The sequence below is a fragment of the Euwallacea similis genome, chromosome 5 (assembly GCF_039881205.1).
Source record: "Euwallacea similis isolate ESF13 chromosome 5, ESF131.1, whole genome shotgun sequence".
Classification (NCBI taxonomy): Eukaryota; Metazoa; Arthropoda; class Insecta; order Coleoptera; family Curculionidae; genus Euwallacea; species Euwallacea similis.
In genome coordinates, this window is record NC_089613.1 from 955,609 (window position 1) to 974,158 (window position 18,550).

The 18,550-nt window shown below is 35.7% G+C and overlaps 3 protein-coding genes across 11 annotated transcripts; 1 reads left to right on the forward strand and 2 right to left on the reverse strand.

Annotated features, from left to right (window-relative positions):
• Window positions 1-61: 61 nt before the first annotated feature.
• On the reverse strand, window positions 62-13,436 carry LOC136408963 (lachesin-like). 9 transcript variants are annotated; one of them, XM_066390209.1, is made up of 10 exons: window positions 13,209-13,436; window positions 11,915-12,007; window positions 11,435-11,559; window positions 10,875-11,082; window positions 5,166-5,336; window positions 4,985-5,113; window positions 2,153-2,291; window positions 1,853-2,001; window positions 895-957; window positions 62-840 (listed from the first exon to the last, which is right to left on the reverse strand). In XM_066390209.1, the coding sequence occupies exons 2-10, from the start codon at window positions 11,994-11,996 to the stop codon at window positions 716-718; spliced, it is 1,191 nt and encodes a 396-aa protein (XP_066246306.1). In that variant the 5' UTR covers window positions 11,997-12,007; window positions 13,209-13,436; the 3' UTR covers window positions 62-715. The 9 variants fall into 9 exon arrangements, with proteins under 9 accessions (XP_066246306.1, XP_066246303.1, XP_066246305.1 ...); XM_066390206.1 differs by having other exon boundaries at window positions 11,915-12,119; XM_066390208.1 differs by having other exon boundaries at window positions 11,915-12,011; window positions 13,125-13,436.
• Window positions 13,437-14,468: 1,032 nt separating this feature from the next.
• On the forward strand, window positions 14,469-16,387 carry LOC136408983 (uncharacterized). Its single transcript, XM_066390234.1, has 6 exons — window positions 14,469-14,848; window positions 14,896-15,012; window positions 15,064-15,292; window positions 15,347-15,708; window positions 15,764-16,082; window positions 16,134-16,387. Exons 1-6 carry the CDS (start codon window positions 14,677-14,679, stop codon window positions 16,354-16,356), a joined length of 1,422 nt encoding a protein of 473 aa, XP_066246331.1. The 5' UTR covers window positions 14,469-14,676; the 3' UTR covers window positions 16,357-16,387.
• LOC136408984 (chitotriosidase-1-like) lies at window positions 16,387-18,082 on the reverse strand. The gene is made up of 8 exons (XM_066390236.1): window positions 17,945-18,082; window positions 17,713-17,892; window positions 17,567-17,667; window positions 17,260-17,507; window positions 17,119-17,206; window positions 16,848-17,036; window positions 16,674-16,790; window positions 16,387-16,619 (listed from the first exon to the last, which is right to left on the reverse strand). The coding sequence occupies exons 1-8, from the start codon at window positions 18,018-18,020 to the stop codon at window positions 16,491-16,493; spliced, it is 1,128 nt and encodes a 375-aa protein (XP_066246333.1). The 5' UTR covers window positions 18,021-18,082; the 3' UTR covers window positions 16,387-16,490.
• Window positions 18,083-18,550: the final 468 nt, after the last annotated feature.

Sequence of the window (18,550 nt, forward strand, 5' to 3'; positions counted from 1 at the left end):
GTTTTTGTTTTATTATTTTAAATTGAAAATAATGCGGTTTATTAGGAATTAAAACTCTTGATTAATTTAAAAGCTATTTATTACATTTATTTAATAAATTACATTATTTACAAACGCAAAATATTTTACATATTTCTAGTTTTCTAAAGAACCTCTTTCCATTTAAACTTATTAATCCCCTGACAGTAAAATTTCAAACAAACTGATAAATCTTCTATGATAGTTTTCTAATAGATACTTTTACAATAATTTAAAGAATTGTTAGTTTAATTTGGCACAGCAAAAGTAAAGTAAAAAACGTACCAAAAGTCCTTTATTAGAGATTAATAGGTATGTACTAATAAAAAACTACTGAGCGGCCACACCAACCAAGTCTAAATGTAATAGATATGGATTTTTACAAATAGAGAAATTAAATCTGAAGGATTAAAATTTGAAAATCGTGCAGTTTAGAGGGCTTTTATTTCAATGGTCTTATAGTATTTACATAAATCTATACATGCAACACTTTGGCCCAAAAATGCCTATTGATATGTAAAATTGTGATCTTATATTATATGTATGTATGTAAGTAGTGAAAGTGTGCACCATAATGCGGTATGTTATCTTATTGTGCTTCATAGCTATAATAAGTGTATGAGGATTTAAAAATGAGACTGGACATTGATTTCCCTATAAAACCGACTACACAAAAGTAGTTTTTGAAGTATTAAAATCAGCTATAGTGAGCCAGTAAATACATAATTGCAAATAGGACCTGAGAGTGCAGTTGTCGCTTTGAAGAATTTGAAGAAGCCTGGATTCCTTTGGATCTGGCTCCTCTGGCTGGCTCAGCCACACCTAAATATGCAGTCTTAAAACCCCACATTTCTCCTTATATAAAATAATTCTTACCACCAACAAGTTCTGCTTTATTGTTGAAAGTGTTTGCCGTGTTAACAGGATTGAGCTTAATTTCTGCAAAAAAATAATCTCATCTAACTTGTATCAAATCGATAAAAAATCCATCTCAGGATGTCATTACCAATTCCCAAACAATTCGCAAAGTCCGCGGCATAATGAAAAAATAGGCTGCTTCGGGAACTGGCCAAAGTGAAGAAACTGCGGTTTAATAAAGATAAAAAAAAAACAGCAACGTTCCAAAATTTTCAATGACACAATGTAAAGATCTGCGAATTTCTAAGAATTTAAATGATTCTGTGAGAAGAGTTTTCCGAAAAAACGCTCCCAAGGGCTATACCAAATAAAAGCTGGAAGCTTGTGCGAACTTCCCAATGTGAAGAAATAACTTTAATATGTGGAAACTGCCAATATTCGACTCCCGTTATGAGCTGACGAGAGATGCAACTGATAGAAAGCAAAGTCCGGCCCAAAAGGTCTGTGAAGGTGAGCAGGGAGGTTATCATTGAAGAGACAAATAAAATGAAAACTAGAAAATCTATAAGCTTTTCCCTTTACATGATAAGGCTATCAGTAGTGTGGAAACCATAAAGAAGCTAAACACGGAAATTGCAAACAAGCACTAGTACAAAACACTGCCAAAAACCATTCTACGTAAGAAAGTTCAGAGAAATATTATGAACATCCTCTCTGTTATCAATGAGAGACTTGAAATTATGGCAGAGAAAAACTTTAACATCCCTAGAGTGCAGAACAGAGTGATAATGTGGAAGTTCTTTATGAGAGCCAGAAGTATCCTACTGTAGAGGTTTGTCGACCCAATTACAGCTATTTATAGCTTACTTGAGTATATGTGTTTTTTTTTGCATTAAAGCAGTGAGATTTGTACGATTTCAAGACTAGTTACACAATATTACATCCTTCATTACTGTAGAAAATCACCCCAACTCACCATATAATCTAAGTGTGCCTTCAGCCCTCCCCAAAGAATTGGTAGAGACGCAGTTATAAGTTCCTACGTCCTTGGATGAGAACGACTTGATAATGAGCCACATGGACACTTTATACCCTATCCTTCTCTCACTTACTAAATATTTGGACCTGAAATATAGTTATTTCATTACATTTTTAAATAGCAACTTCCAGAAAATTATAGCAAATACGGAAAGAGTGTGCAAACAAACAGACGATTAGAAAGTAATTTCCATGAAACTTTGTGATGTTAAAATTCCCGTTTCTGTCGCAGTCTTACCCATTTAACAGCATCTCGCTCCTGTTTTTCACCCAATAGTTAATGGTGTTGGGAAAAGCCTCCACGTGACACTCCAATTGAACATCAGTGTTTACTGGGGCTCCGAGAAGCTGATTCGGTACCCTGATTGATGGGGAAACTGGAACAGGAGCATGTTAAATCCTTCAAAAGCTTGTTAAGATATTATTCAACTTGTAGATCGATTTTGTCCTTTTAATGCAAAAATAAAAGAGAGATTATTGATTAAGTTGCACGTAGGACCTGGAAAATATTACCAGACAATTCCCTTTAATACAGCATTCAGGAGAATCGAGCTTTTATAGTACCTAACGAGGAAGTTAAGAGGAAATGAAGTTTAGCAATTAACGGGAAACTCCCACAAAGTTCCAGGTTGAGCTACATCAATAAGAAAAATTGCAGGGGAAATGTGGAGTTGCGAGTTGCTCAAACCCGTAAATTGGCTTTTTGCGGGGATTTTACGTGTCAAAAACCCCATTAAGATGAGAAAATTGTCAACTTTTCTCTCATTCAAGCATTACAATATATTGGTTTTATTGCCGCTTTGCATGCTCGTTTAGAACTTGAGATAAGGTGGAATAGAGCTGCAAGTTTGAACATTAATTAAAATTTATTGAGAGTCTTCTATAGAGCTTGTATTAAGAAATGTGGGCCATTAACGTCAACTCAAGGACAGCTATGTTTCAAATTCTAATTACAATTAATTAAAAAAGGCTCATTATAAATTTCAATTAAGGCAGGCAGAATTTGAGGATGGAATATGAATGAAATGTTGTCAAGTCAGTCAGGGATTCAGAGCCACCCTTTAATAGGAGTTTCAGGGATAATCTTAACCCGTGACATTCCAACTTCTAAAGTTTCCCTGCTAATTTCAGCCATAACGACCTGTTTCTAGTGCCGCATTCCCATCGGATCTAATTATTCGGTCACTCTTGACAAAGGACATTAAATTACTAAACTTCTGTAGTGCATTAATGAGCCGTGAACTCAGATAAATGAATTTAGTGGTAATTTGGTGGTAAAACAAATTCATCATCCCCTGACAAATATGTGTGCACCATCGATCAGCTAGAGTTAATTTCATCCCCGCATCTTGCGATTCATATGTCACCCCATGTCCGACAACTCTGACATACTATTCGTGCCGACGTCATATCAGTCACTGGACCCACAGCCCTGGACATGCTTCGATTTTACGTCCATTTTATTTATCATCTAGGAAAAAACCAAACTGTCGAATAAAGTTAACAGGTGGTTGAACAATTCCCTGATACGTCCAGAGAATCATGGTACATTTTGGGATAATTAGATGTGCGACCTTGATTCTCATTGCACCTCTGTTTTACAGTAAAGCTTTATAATAAAATAAAGAAAAATTATATTCAAAAATGGTTGCCTACGTTTAATGCGTTTTCATATCGCGGCATTTTCTAACACTGATGAACATTTTCAAACTTGATTTTTGAGTTATATATCAAGCATAGCTCTACGCCTCTGTCTTGCAATGGACACAAACGATAATTTTTATAAATGAGGAAAATACTTTGAACTCCGTTTCAGCAAGAAAGCATTGGCGTAGGACAATTATTTTCTTCTGTAAAACATTTTCATAGAAATTTCAGCTGAGTTATTGTCGTATAAGAAAGTTAAGTATGACTCTGCTTTTTACTACATCTCTGCCTGATAGGACATAAATAATCATTTTTACAAGTAAAGAAAATGTTTTAAACTCTGTTTCAGTAAAAAATTTTAAATAGTGCAAATATTCTTTAGAAATTTCTAACTGCATCACAATTAGACGTACAGACTTTCACCCTGAGCTATATAATATACCCTTTCTTTGAGGTTTAAATTGATTTATTTCGAACAAATCGAAAATATTTCATCGGAGCGAGTTACAAACCCTCAAAGGACAGAAGCACCTTTTAGAGCTCAATATTGAGGTTTGTGGGTCAACTCGAAATGGGTTTTGGTCGATGGTTACAATTAAAATTTTTGAAATCTGAGCGGACATTGGGCATGGGATAAACTTTATTAACTGTAAATTTTCTGTTTCAAGAGAGAGGGATTTTCTAACTCTCTTAAAACTAAAAAAACCAAGAAATTTACAAGAATTGTAGTATTAAAAACCTGTAAAGCTGCAGCTTAAAGACCTCCACCGTTCAACTTCCGTTGTTATATGCACATTCCTCTTCGATCTACCCCCCTGCTTTTCCCCCCAGATCAGTCACACACAAGCCATTAATTAGAACCTGCACGCATTTCTATACGGTATCGACATTCGAAAAACCAGAATTTCATTCCCTGGCACTTGATTTAAATATTCCGCATGTATAATCTAATAAATGCACATTAATTAAGGGATATAAATATTGTCGTCAGTGACGTTTTGACCCATTTCAACATTAACATGCAAAATACGCCTAATAGAACAATCAAATTATTAATATTTTATTGGTCCGAATGTTAATTTGTAGAATTGTTAATGAGGAACCAGATAGACTAAATTATTGATGAGAGATTTATTGCCAAATGCCATAGATTGTCTATATAGTGAAATTTCTCTGGAGATTCCTTGTTTCTAAACTCTTAAGCTCGAAAAGTTAAAAGTTTATTCTTCAAGTAACAAAGTAGGAAACTCGCCAGTCATCATTGCGAAAGCCCCATTTGTTTTACTTGAAATTAGAAAGCAGCTGTGCCTCGTATTATTGTCTTTCACGAGCTGTTGATGTTGGAAATAAATGAACTTCAAGACAACCACCCCTGCCTGTATTGTTCGATTTTTCAATTTTAAAGTTTAAATGAAATACTCACAATTAACATATAAAGAGACTCGTTTGCTCACAGCTGGAGGAACGTCATTGCTAGCAATGCACAGGTAAGTACCCATCTGAATTCTGTCCACTTTCCAGAAATGAAGGTTGCTCCCATTATAAGTTTCAACTGCAAAAATGTGTTAATATTAGACCAGGTTATTGTGGTGAGTAAAATTAACCTCTAGAAAAGTTCCTAAAGGTTCTTCGCAGATATATCGATTCGCCATTCTCCTTCCTCCATACAACTCGTGGAGATGGATGCCCTGAAGCTCTGCACCATAAGGTCGCATTTTCTCCCTCTGAAGCTGACAAATCACCGCTGGTGTCTTCATTGAGGATGTCTGGAGGGACTAAAAAATAAAAAAACTTTCCATACACAGACTGATGGGGGCTAGAAGTCGCAAACATTTTTTATTAGAAAATTCCTTCGAAATTAATGTTCCCCTTGATTTTTTTTATATTTGCGTATAATTTACATGAACAAAATTGAATTTCCCTGTCCGAAATTAAGGAGACCCCAGTTTCGGGTATGCTTATCTCGCCAGAGAATCGACAGCCCAGATTAACGACTTTCGAAGCTTGCCTTTAAGCGCAATTAATAATAGTTATACTGTACTTAACACACGTAAATTTGATAAAATCACTTTTATGCCATTAGGCGTACATAGTCTGACAATCATAGGCGATGTATGCGTGCCTAAAAGCACGATAAAGCTTTCTAATGGTCACAATGGCGGTCAGTTATTACGAAGTTATTTTATTTAGATTTTGTTTGGTTTGAGGAAGTTAATTTGAGGGAAAATAATGATAAAAAGTTAAAAGAATGATAGAAAGAACATAAAACTGATTTGCAAAAAGTCAATTCTGACTAATGTTCCAAACCGATCAATTCCATCCAGAGTTATTACCGATCACCACGGAAAATTACTTGTAAGAGTAAGATAATGAGTTAATTTCTTTGAATTTAAACATATGGCGTCATTTACTAACTAGGAAGGGTACAAGTTCATTACGCAAGAACAGCCGGAGAATTTTAAGATCTTTCATTCGCCATATTGTCAAGAAAGTCATTAAAATTTACTCAATTTAGTTTTACATTTAGAATTCAAATTTAGTTCATCTTTATCAATCTTTAGTTATCATTACAACTTAAAATACCATTCAGCACTCCCAAACATTAGTTTTTTTAATGCGATTTCACCATAAATTCCCGAAATATGGCGTCTCTTTAAACTTGCATTAAGAACGACTCACATTCAAATTACTTCAAATGGGAGAGTATGATTAAATTCATCGCTGGAGAAACTCATATTTGTTCCATTTGAGAGTGAGCGATTTTTTTCCAACAAAACGTATCGTAAGAACATTTCAATGTTTATCTCTCAAAAAGAACTTTTAAAAGTTAGTCAAAATCAGATTTAACTTGATAACACATTTTTAAAACATAAATTCTCTGATCAAAATTCAGAATTTTTGATTTTACAAGTCTTTCAAAAATCCCTTACTAAAGAAAATACAAAATTTATTTCCATTTTCTATGATAATTATGAGGAAAAATTATTTAGCTGAAATGGCACGTTTCAAGTTATTACTGTATGTTGTGGATGGTCTATCTCTGACCCATAAAATAATAACAAATACTCTAAGCTAAGATACCCCGTTTATACATTTCTTGAAGTATTGACAGAAATTCTAGCCCCCCCCCCCCCTCCCCTCCCCAATAGGGGTTAAAATTCATGCAAATTAACTATGGTTGTGAAACTAAAAGAGAATTACAGAACCAGGTAGTTTATATTCGCAGCCAATTTTCTATAATTCCAACTTTATAATTTAAAAAGGAAAATGGGGCAAAAAGGAGAAGGCAAAGAGAGAACGAGGGAGGGAAATAAATTCTGTTGGTGCACGTCTGAATTCTTTATTCACTACCGACGGTGTACACTTTTGTCTCATTTAAGGGATTTTTACATTTAAGCCGGTACATTCAGAGCAGGAAATATTACAAATTACGCCCCCGGCGCCGGCTGCTGATAATGACTCTCATGCATTTTTGGGAGGATTTTCATCTTTTATTCTACCCCAGATTAATAGGATTAAATTTTCAAAGTGGGGTCCCTTTTAAGGTTCGTTTATTCTCTCGTTAATGAGGCTTAGAGCTAAGTTTTAACTATATTGTTTTTGCTTCAAAGTCAAGAATGTACCAAGGAGGAGTTAGCAAAAACCGAGCAAAGGTCCAATTTCAATAGGGGAAAAAATTTTAAAACTCAACAACATAGTGGGCTAAAATTTGCATAACAAGGCACGTGTGCTGTAAAACGAGAATAACCCCTTTTTTTATTTGTCGAGTGTTACAATTTACAGAATAATGGAATTTGCATGGACAATGCCTTTATGGCCCTTTTTAACTGCGTATTCGTACAATGATGGAATCGTGGAATAACATTTTTGGTATCATTATTCCCATTCCCACAAACCTATAATAACTACACTGTACTTAAAATTACTTATATTTCATGTTGTTCGAAAAGAGAAAAACACTCTTTTGAAGTTCAATGAGTTTTGTCATCGTTTAATAAACTATACGACTTCCCATTTTCCAACTTTCTAAAAATGTTCGGTCAATAATATAAAAGAGATGAAAGGAAATTGCCTGATTCAGAAAGATAATCCTCGCAAAATTGGAACATAACATTCGATTTCCTTGTGTGGCCCGGAAAAATATCTACTCGTTATCAAATATTACTCATTATGGTTTAAAACTAAACTAAAACTGCAGCTAATTCTCGCTTATTAATACTAACCTGGCCTTTGAACTTTACCTTTGCTTTAATTGCCCTAAAGCCAAGGAGGTTGAGCGGCTCTGGAAAGAGTCTTCATTAAAATGGATAAGAAGTTTATTAAGACTTTCACAAAATCCGCTCTTGTTTAATTATTTTTGAACAATCTCCATAATATTTCACGTCAAGAAATATTGCCCTTCAAATAATATAGAAGCATTAGGAGAGTAATCTTAGTGAATTCAGTAGTGAATTTAGGCAAATACCTTTTATATTTACTTAAGAACATCGAGTGGTTGTCAAATTTTGCAGTTACTTTGTATAATTAATTAAATTATGAGCTATTCAGAAAATAATAACAAAGATTGCATTCACCATGTATCAAGAATCATTCCATATGCCTTTTAAGTTGGGCCTTTCGTTAACAGATGGCGCCATGTGATTTCCTATTGCCATATTCAGTATCAGGTTGCTACCAGCGAGTACTCATTCACCAAATTGTCAGCAATAGTTCGAAAAACTCACTAATAAATCGATAGATAATTAAGAGAAATTTAATATTTTCAACTTTCACTATTTACCATGAAACATCTGACGAATAGATAACAGCTGATAAACTTATCGAAGACATGCCTCTGATATTTCAACGCTTACTTGCGAATTTTTTAATGATTACTCTATATAGGTTGAGCTGAATCAATCACTGTCCAATTACAGCGGTAATTGGCAGTAGTAGAGTGTTGTATAGTAATAATTTTTGAAAATTTTACACTCCTGCGACTTAAACTCAAAAAGACATCCGTGCACTACATGCATTTTTTAATTTGTATTCGTGCAAATGTCCCAACAATTATTGATAATTTTGGTCGCATTTATTATATACTGCATCAAAAAATTCTAAATAGCCATTTAAGTTTTTCATCCCTTTTTTAATTATTTCTTGTAAGGGAAATGAATTTTTCGTGCGGTTTTCATTCCGTTCTAAAGGAAGTTTCCTGCTGAGGAGTAAAAGAGATTTTCGTTTTATGAGGCCGCCGTACTTTTTGCCTGGAAACCTATTATCGTTTTTCCTGGTGCTGATTTAATAAATGCCCGCCCGGGACTGCAATATCAAAACGACCTGGAAAACTGGATTTTTATTTCGGAGCAAGAAAAATAAATACGTACCCCCTCGCCTCGGAGATAAAGAGTGTAAATTATTTGTTGTAATTTATCATAATGCCTTGGAAATCTCAAAACTTTCACAATAAACAACTTCAAAATTTCAATTTTTTTTATTCGCTAGTTTAACTTGTAAGTCTTTATGCCTAGGTATGTACATAATGCAGTTAGCTCTTTGAGATGTTTTGTGGAGTGTTTGTGCTGATTTTAAAGCCAAAACAATGCATTGTCTAATGAAAACAGAACGCGACAGCTGTCGGGCATCGAGGGCACACAACGGGTAATCCCCATTGATTTAGTGTGAGGCAGCATTTCTCTAGTTTCGCGCTATGAAATTCAGCCAAGGCGTGTTGCACACACGTGGAAATGCATGAAAATGGGAAATTTTCCTTCTTCCGCGGAATTTATTTTAAAGTTTTTACGTTGATATATGGCGCGTGTCACACGGTGTGTGTACGGAAACAATTTCGACGGGAAAATTGAACGGATTCGATTCCGAAAGTTTTTTGATCGAAAACGAGACTCGCTTATTGAAATCAAAGTGGGTGTAATCAAAATTGGGATTTTTCAACCGAGCATAAAGCATCCTGAAAAAGCTTATTATTGACCGGTCATTCTTTGTATGCGACCATAAAGTTTCGCCACATTTCAAAAATATTTTTTGCCAATAAAAATATTCTTTTTAACTAGAAAATAACAGGTAATCATTAAAAAAAAACACCCAGCGGACGGTAAACATATGACCTTGATTAAGCCATTCATTATTTACCATGAAACATTTAATGGATCACAGGTAACATATAAATTTGTTAAAAAACATGCCTCTTCATATAATTTAATTAATTTCGTCTTTGTCTTCGCAACTGTTGAAATGAAAGGTAACTATGATTGATCACCCAGATCAAGTAATTTGCAGGAATTAATTCAATGATTATAGGTGAATGTAGAATTTGAGGACACTGTATAAAAAAATAAAGTCAAATATGCATTGTATTTGCCACAATGTCAGAAAATATCCCAATGGCGTTATTGCTTGACTGTTTCTGTAACAAATAGCAATAGTTCACCCTGATGTAACGTCACTTTGTATATGTTTCTACTTTTTGCCAAAAGCTTGTTCACCAAATTGTCATTAACGTTAAAACAAAGAAAACTGAAAATTTTGGCACCAATTTACCGTTAAAATTAAATAACATTAATCTTTAACTGGTGACATTGAAATTTCAATTATTTATGATGACATGGAATCTGTAAGACTGTAGTATCTAATTTTCTCAAATGTTTGGATATTTTTTTAAGTTATGCACAAAAATTAGAAAATTATAATATTTGTAAATTATATTTTAGCAGAAAAAACTCAAACGTATTTAGATAAATAGTGAAAAATTTTATAAATTAAAAACACTGCAGGTATGGAAAAACAAAAAAAACACCTGGAAAAGTTTATATATAATAAAGAGACTATTATAAATGTTTTTGATGTTTTATCTTAGATACTATGTGACGACACATTAGCCCTACATTAATCTTGTCAATATGCAAATAAAAATCATGCAAGGGGTAAATGTGGGTATCGATCTCAATGCTGTTAAGTACGTAGTGGAGAAATGTGGAGATCGGTATAAACATCTCCTTATCAGCCTCTCTCTAGCATCAATCTCTTACGAGCAATCGATAATTATTCATTTTACTACTTATTGCACTGTTTGTCAAAATATGAATAAAAATCTTAGATTTTAGAAAATTATCTCATATCAATTTAATAATTTTTACACGATTAACTCAAAAACTGCATCCTGACATTTTTCTCCAGCTGGGAAATAAAACGAGGGTATAATTTGAGAAGGCACTGAAGTGAGCATGAGAGTTTGGAGCTACACACCAAAATAAAACATGACGAATCTCACAAACTTCATGTTACTAAGGGTTACCCATGGCCAAATACAAACTTACCCTTCACATCCAAACAAGTTTCCTGCGCCTTCAAAACGTTCGCACTAACTTTGCATAGATAACACCCCTTATCCGATTCTCTCACTTGCTTGATCCGCATTTGCCATGTGTGCAAATTATCGTGGGAGACGAAAATCCGGTTATTATGCGTCATCACTTTGGTCCCTATGCTAAGGACCGTTTGGTCTTCGGCCCTAACCCAGGCTACCTGGAAAAAACATCCCAAAGTGGTGTTATTTTAGAAGGAAATACTGTAGAGGTAGATAAATAAATACATTAGAGAAATGACAAATGATCGCTCCGGCAGCCGGAGGGCACAAGAAATTGCCAATGGCAGGGCAAAAAGGGGCATTAACGCTTTTTTGTCCCCCAAACAAGGGCTTAATGGAATACACAGGCAAACAACTCTGGAGTTTTTCCGGGACTTTAATAAGGGCCTCAGGCTCAGGATTGTTTCGCTATACGCGCTTAAAGTAAATAATGAACTTATTTATTTTGAACTTTTAATAGCTTTCATGCTTTCATGCAATCGATAAGGGGCTTATGTAGGCGCGTATTACCTTATTTACCTGGTATCTAGAGGTGATATTGAGGACGCAGTTAAAAAGCGCCTCCCTTCCTGCGGAAACTGTGATGTTGCCCATAGGGATCGAGTCGTTGAATTTGCTATGAGGTAACCATTCATCTAAAAATTAAAGTCAAATATGTTATATGCTAATTAAGGAAGTTATATAATTAAACAACACTCACAGAGCAATTACATTAAAACTAGCTGAAACACCTGCTTCCAAATAAATGTAGTATATGCGAGAGTTAATCTCAATTTTCCATGCTAATTATTGCCTAGCTTTAATTACCTAATAATTATTTATGCATTTGGATTATTGAGCAGTTTAAATAAACACAATGCAAAGGAGTATTCTGGCGACATGTTCCCTTGAACTAACCCCTTTTCTCATGTCATCTAATTAACAACTATAAACAAGCTTTATACAGCTTTGCTTTGTACATGCAGACGAACCACGAGAGTGTGTACTTACCCTGAAAAGCGTTACATTCAGGAACACACGTCAGTAATTGACAAAACATCCCCAGAAGCAGAAACTTCTCCCCGTCTAACATTTCAAGTCTTTCTCACTAAATTCAAAAGCAATTATTTACACTATGAAATTCGTGCTTTAAAATTGGGTCACTCGGTATGTCGAACGAGTAAGTGGGTAATATGAAGTTAATTCTCGTAGAAGTCTCCCTTAAGGATCCCATTAATATTGGTATGTATGCATCGAAAGCTTAACCTGGAAGATTGTGGAGTATAAGAACATTAAGGAATTTCCAATAAATTGGAATTTATTTTTTTTAAAATATGGTTGTGAATGAAATGGTACACCAATGTTTTGTATATGCGAAGGTAGTTTTAGGTCTCAATTTAGCAAATTATTTACCCATATAACTAATTAAGATATATATATATATATTTTTAAGTTTAATTGAATTGTCGTTCGCTGTATTGTCAAGAAAAACATTCGCAGTATTTTGCAAATTGGACGCTTCATCAGCAGATTGCGTCGGTCTCTCTTTAAATTCTTCACCAGTTCAATGTTCTCGGTAGCGTTCCTAAATCGCCAATGTTAGAGAAAATGTGGATTTTTGCACCACAAAACCAAGAAAATTTTGAAATATATTTAGACAAAAACTCATATCTATATCTGACACACACCATCAACGGAAAAATATGCACTGTTACATCGTTTAATAATTACGGACAGTTATGAGATATCCGCATTCAAGACGGTTTTGTCGCAAACTAAAACCGAACTTATGCGGAGTCGAGTTAGCTCTAAACTTCGCCCTGAAACTTTAAAATTATGATGAATTTTCTAGTGATTTTCCCGGCTCGATAGAGGCGGAGTATTGCCCGAGAGCGAACCTAAGGGGACCAAACTTCAGGCATGCAAATATAATTCGGGACCTACAATGAAACTATCCGCGAAAATAGAGCGAAACTCAAAGTTTAAATCGGGAGTTCATGTAAAAATGCCGGGAGAGAAAGTTTTAGGGCGCGTGGAAGTTTCTGTGGGGGGTGAGCTTTTAGTGCAGAGGGTAGAACCTTAATGATATTGGTTCACAGACCCCAGATAAATTAGTTTTAGTTAGAGTAAAAATTGAGTCTATAGATTGAGCTACAAATAACCTTAAATGAGACTCGGTGTGTAATGATTGTGCCGAACTATTCCTTGTTGAATTTCATACTTTAAAAATTAATCCCCCAAATAACCAAGTGTAAGTAATATCGTCGACCTCTGAAAGCTACCTATACATATATTTACTCACAACATAATTTGGGGTCTCTAAAAACCGATTTTCCTGCCTCAATCCTTAAGAAGCTCTATCGTCATATTACCCTCACTCAAATCAATAGAGGCAGAGCCTCAATCACGTCCATATTAATACAGTTTAACCCGTTTTTTTTGCTGATGCCCGTAAATTTTCGCGTGTTTAGTGTCTCCACGCCTCGATTTTCCACTGCTCTATCGGCGAAACGCAGAAAAGGGACTGATGAGTTTTCTTTTGTGTGCCGGTTCTTGTGGGACATAGAACCATGCGCCTGCGTTTCGTAACGAGTTCATAGCGAGGAAATATTAGTTGAAGTGCATCACAGACCGTAGGAATATAGTGCACGTTTAGGGGGGGGGGGGGGGAGGTTTCCACTTTTCGCCAGTTTTCAAATTTTAAATGCTCTGTATCTCAAGAACCTGGGCAGCAATTACCAGAAACGTAGCTCAAATGAATCGTCTAGATGCGCTCTATATGCTCACACAGAGTTATAATATCTCATTTGGTTTTTGAGATACCGAGCACTTATTTTTGCGATTTTGAAAATAACGTAAAATGTGTGTTAGTCTCGGGTTAGGTCTCCGGTCGGATCTGGACAGCCGGGGGTCCCCCGTTCGTCCAAGTTTGCAGCCTTCCAAGGATCCAAAACCTCATCTGCTCATTACGTTATAGTCGTTGTTCTTTGCCTCTGCTACTTGCTCATTCGATTTCAGTCATCTAAGGCGATTTCTACTTACATTCGGTTAGTGTATGATCCATCTGCAAATAAACGTTACTTAGCGTAGACGTTAAACACAATGCACTGCTCATGAGCGGATGCCCTTACGTTAACGTCGTCATGTGGAAACTGCGTCTGTCCGAAGTGAAGATTGAAAGTGAAAGAGCATTATTTTGGTTTCGAGCAAATTTCTCCTAGAATCTACTAGATTCCTCTCAGAGTTGATATTTGATGCACGTCTGGAAATTCTGGTTGTGAAGTTAAAATTTTCTTTGAAAAGCTTCTTAGAACAGAGTTTTTCCTCAGATTCATGAGGTGACATTGTTTTTTTTCACGGGTTAAAGTCCCAAAAACGTTTTCCAAAAAAGAAGAAAATCGAAAAGTTGAGAACTCAGTAGATTTTCCTTGACCTACGTCAAAATGACGTTCAACGTAACGGTTTCTTAGCCGCAGTTAGCGTCAATTTTACGTCACATAACTCAACTGCGTTCCCAGCTTAAAAAGCCAACTATAGACCAACAACTTTGGAACCAAAATACTCACAAATCTATAAATCTCGGAATCTATTTTTGACCTAAAACATAATTGTTCCAGTGTATTTTAGTCTATCAGCCGAAAGTCTGTGTTAATACTTTGTCAACACGGTTTAGTTAATTAAGGAACGTGGACAAAGGAAATACCGGGTCTTTGTCAATGAAGCGCATTATTAACACGCGATTTAATTGATCAAATGTATTAAGTAACAGTGAAATGTCCCCGAAAAAGCAGCCTCAAAGCTTAAAAGTGCTTTGCTTGAAAATGCTCTCAAATCAGCTGATACATGCCCTTAGCGACGAAGAAGGGACTTATCAGGAAAAAGTGAGGAAATATGTGTGTGGAGCTCCTTATGACGTTCTTCAATCCTTACTTAAAGAAATTTTAGGTATGTGTTTTGCACCAAAAATATTGTTATTCTATTAACATGCATAGGGCTGACAAACTTGGATGCCAGCATCAGATTTAGCTGCCTGCAAGTACTGCTAAAGGGCAATTTAAGGACTCTGGAAATCGGGATTTTTCCCAGATTTTATTATGATCAGATTTTACGTAAGCTAATCCATCAAAGACTTTAACCAGATAATTAAAAAATGTTTTTAGAAACAATAAAACTTCAAGGAAAAGGTCTGCAGCAATTAAATTTAAAGGGAGTTTGGGCCAGGGATTTTCCTCAGCTTTTGAGTGAATTAATATTGAGTTTGAGCCATCTGAAGAGCCTAATAGTTCCCCACATGTCAGATGATTCTGTGATAAATGCTCTATTGAGCCTTAAGAGTTTAGTGAAGCTGGATATATCCGGTGAGGCCTGCTATTCTACTGCAGGCATTCGGTATTATTTTGGTGAGAAAATTGAGCTTTTGATGAGTTTTACTGAGGCTTTTAGGCAGTTGCGAAGTGACACTATACGAATCCTGGATATTGGTAGCTTTGGGAAGAAGGACTTGTGCCAGGATTCGATTAATGGTTATGAATTAATAGCAGAAATCATCTCAAATTTGCCCAATCTAAACGTCCTGAAGACCTACTCCTTTGCCGGACACGCCCTTTTGTACCTGTATAAAAAGGACAATAATTTCAGGACAAAACTCACTTATCTACACGCCACTGACTGCAACTTAGAAATCCTTGAAGCCATCCATGAAACTTGCCCTTATTTGGGAAATGCCCACATTAACCAACCCCAAGAGGGGGTAGTCAAGAATCTATCCCTACTAGGAAATTTATGCACAGTGAAACTTACTAAAGGTCTAAAAAAACACTTCCTTATTTAAATTACTAAACAACAAAAATCGAAATAAAGGTGACGCATCGGAGCTTCAAATCTTTCTGCAAAGCTGCGGTCATAAGTTGCAGCAGCTGAAGCTGAATCACAGCAAACCGGGCCAAATCGACTTGTCTCAATTATGCGAGTACGCCCCTGGTTTGCACGCAGCTGAATTCTACCAAATGCAGCTGACTTTTTCAAATCCAGGGGCGTACTTTGTGAATCTTCAGAAGGTTCAGATTTTGTACTGTGATATAAACGACGCGGCTTTGAGGGCTGTTTTGACCAACTCCCCTTTTCTCAGGAGTTTTACTGTAGGGTGCAGTATTGAGATGACTGATGGTGATATGTTTAGGTATATAAGTTATCGGTTGAAAACGGTTAGGAGTAGTTTGATATTTTCTAGGTTGCTGGGTGAATGTAGCCTCGAAAATCTTGAAGAATTGCTGCTTTCTGAGGCAAGGTACTTGACTGCCGTTACAGTGGAGTTGCTGGCAGATAATTGTCCCAAATTGAGAGTTTTAGGGTCATTGATGGGTTGGGACATTACACAGGAGGAAATCGATGCTTTAAGGCTGTTGATTGCTTTGTCCAATACCGATTTAACTCTGTGGCCAATAACGTATTAAAAAAATGTTTATACTGTATAAATATTATTTATTGATTTACGCTAAGAGCTGAAGCTTAAATCTTATTCAATTATAGCGATACAAAATAACACGAATCATTAATCAACATCACTTAACAAACTACTTCTTCTCTTTCAACTATTTAGAGAAGAATAAATAGTACTCAACAGCGGATATTTGTCTCCATACAGTCCCCCAAAGTCGTCTGTATCTAGGGACCATAGCATCGCTCCACCTAATTTTGTATCACGTATGTACTGACACTAAAATACAATTAGATCTGATTAAATTGAAAAAATTCAAAATTAGCCTCTTGCCTTGCTTGAAACTGATTGCTTATTATCATAAGTCATCCACACATCTACACACGAATAATACACATTGGAATCTGTGAGAACCTCTTCCCCACAATTAATGTCTATGAATTCCAAGACCTAAGATGATTAATCAAATGACCATCTCTCTGAGATGATTTTTCGGTATGTTCATACCTCATAATAGGAAAAAAATCCATTCTGATCAGTCCAAATCCCCCCACAAGTGGTATTGGATACTACTTTAGCCCCAATGCCAGAATTATCAGGGTTTGCTAAGTTGAAGCAACGGGCATAAGTGGGAATACCTAAAATCAATTGACTTGCACTTGCTCCGTTTTTAATCCAAGCCTCCACCTTTTTGGTCTGGAAAATGATACGTTTACTACTTAGTTTTAATAATAAAAGTTGTCGAAGAGCGGAAACACGAGGGACATATTAAACTTACTATAACGCTAAGGGGGGCCAGGAGTCCTGTAACTTTGGAGTCAGCTGTGGTCACGTCGTAGGCCATGATATGGATGTAATCCACAATTCTTAAATAAAGTTGTTTTCCTCGAGAAAGTATTGTTATTGCAATTCGACTTACTGGGCTATCGTGGCAACATCGTAATATGAGTCTTCCATTGAAACTGCTATTGAAAGCGTTAATCCCCATGGGGATAATTTATCTTTAAGAGTTTGCAGCAAAGAGTTAAAGTTCGCTTTATCGTCTGCAATTCCTCCTCTAGCTGTAGGATACTCCCAATCCAAATCCAAACCATCAAAACCATAGTAAGCAATGAATTTCAGGGCATTTTCAGCGAATGCCTCTCTGGTTGCCTCATCTGAGGCCATCTATTGAACAATCTCTTTATTATTTAAAATTTCAGATTTAAAAATTTCAGTGAACTTACAATGGAATATTTCAAAGACCCCTCGTTCCACCCTCCCACAGCTAGGGTGATTCGTACGCAAGGGTTTTGCTCTTTGATTTGAGAGAAATTGTAGAAACCACCTAGAAAAACTTATATTCCAGATGACTTTTTTTTTTTTTTTCTACCTTGCGTTATGTCTGCATTGGGATCAAGAGAAGCCAACTGTAGATTAATGTCTAATCCCGCAAAACTGTAGATAATGTTAGTGCATAGAGTAGGGTCGATGTTGTCTGTAGTAAATTGTCCCTCATCTTGACGATACAATGCCCAGCTAGCATAATAACAAACAACTTCTTTCTTGTGTTCTAAAACGGATTGATTCTACAGAAAAAAAACTGTAGACAAATTGGATCTTACCGCAGTCAGGTTTTACACTTTGAAGATTTAAAATCAGGAAAAATAGCACGATACAGCTTAACTTGTAATAAGTCATTGTAGATTTAATAGAAGTACTACAAAAATTAATCTAAGGCAAAATCCTTTTATACGTTTGCAGATCCTTTAATCCCTTTTAAGTTTTTGTTCATAATGCTGATAAACCTGCAATCGAGGATTAAAGGGATTAAGGGCAAGGAAAGTTTGTCATCTTTTGATATTTTAAATCAATTTTCTACATGGTCTCTCGATAATGAAAAGGCGATGAAATTTACAGAAACTATGGAGAAAAGTATCCTCTTTTGCGGGAAAAAATCGGCACAAAGCTGATGTCAATAGATTCAAAGTTGCGGACCTCTGAATGAAGATTATTTTTTTTAAATCCCTTCAGCATTACGAGCATATTTAATTTGGAAGTTTGCGGAACTAAATGGGAAAATGTTGCAGTTATCAAATTTACAGGAAATATAGAGAACAGCAAGCTATTTCACTTGAAAGATTGCGCATAGAGCGTCTTAATAGATCCGAAGTTATAGACTTTGAACTATTGATTACCTAACAAATCTTTCACTTTATGATTATGGGTAT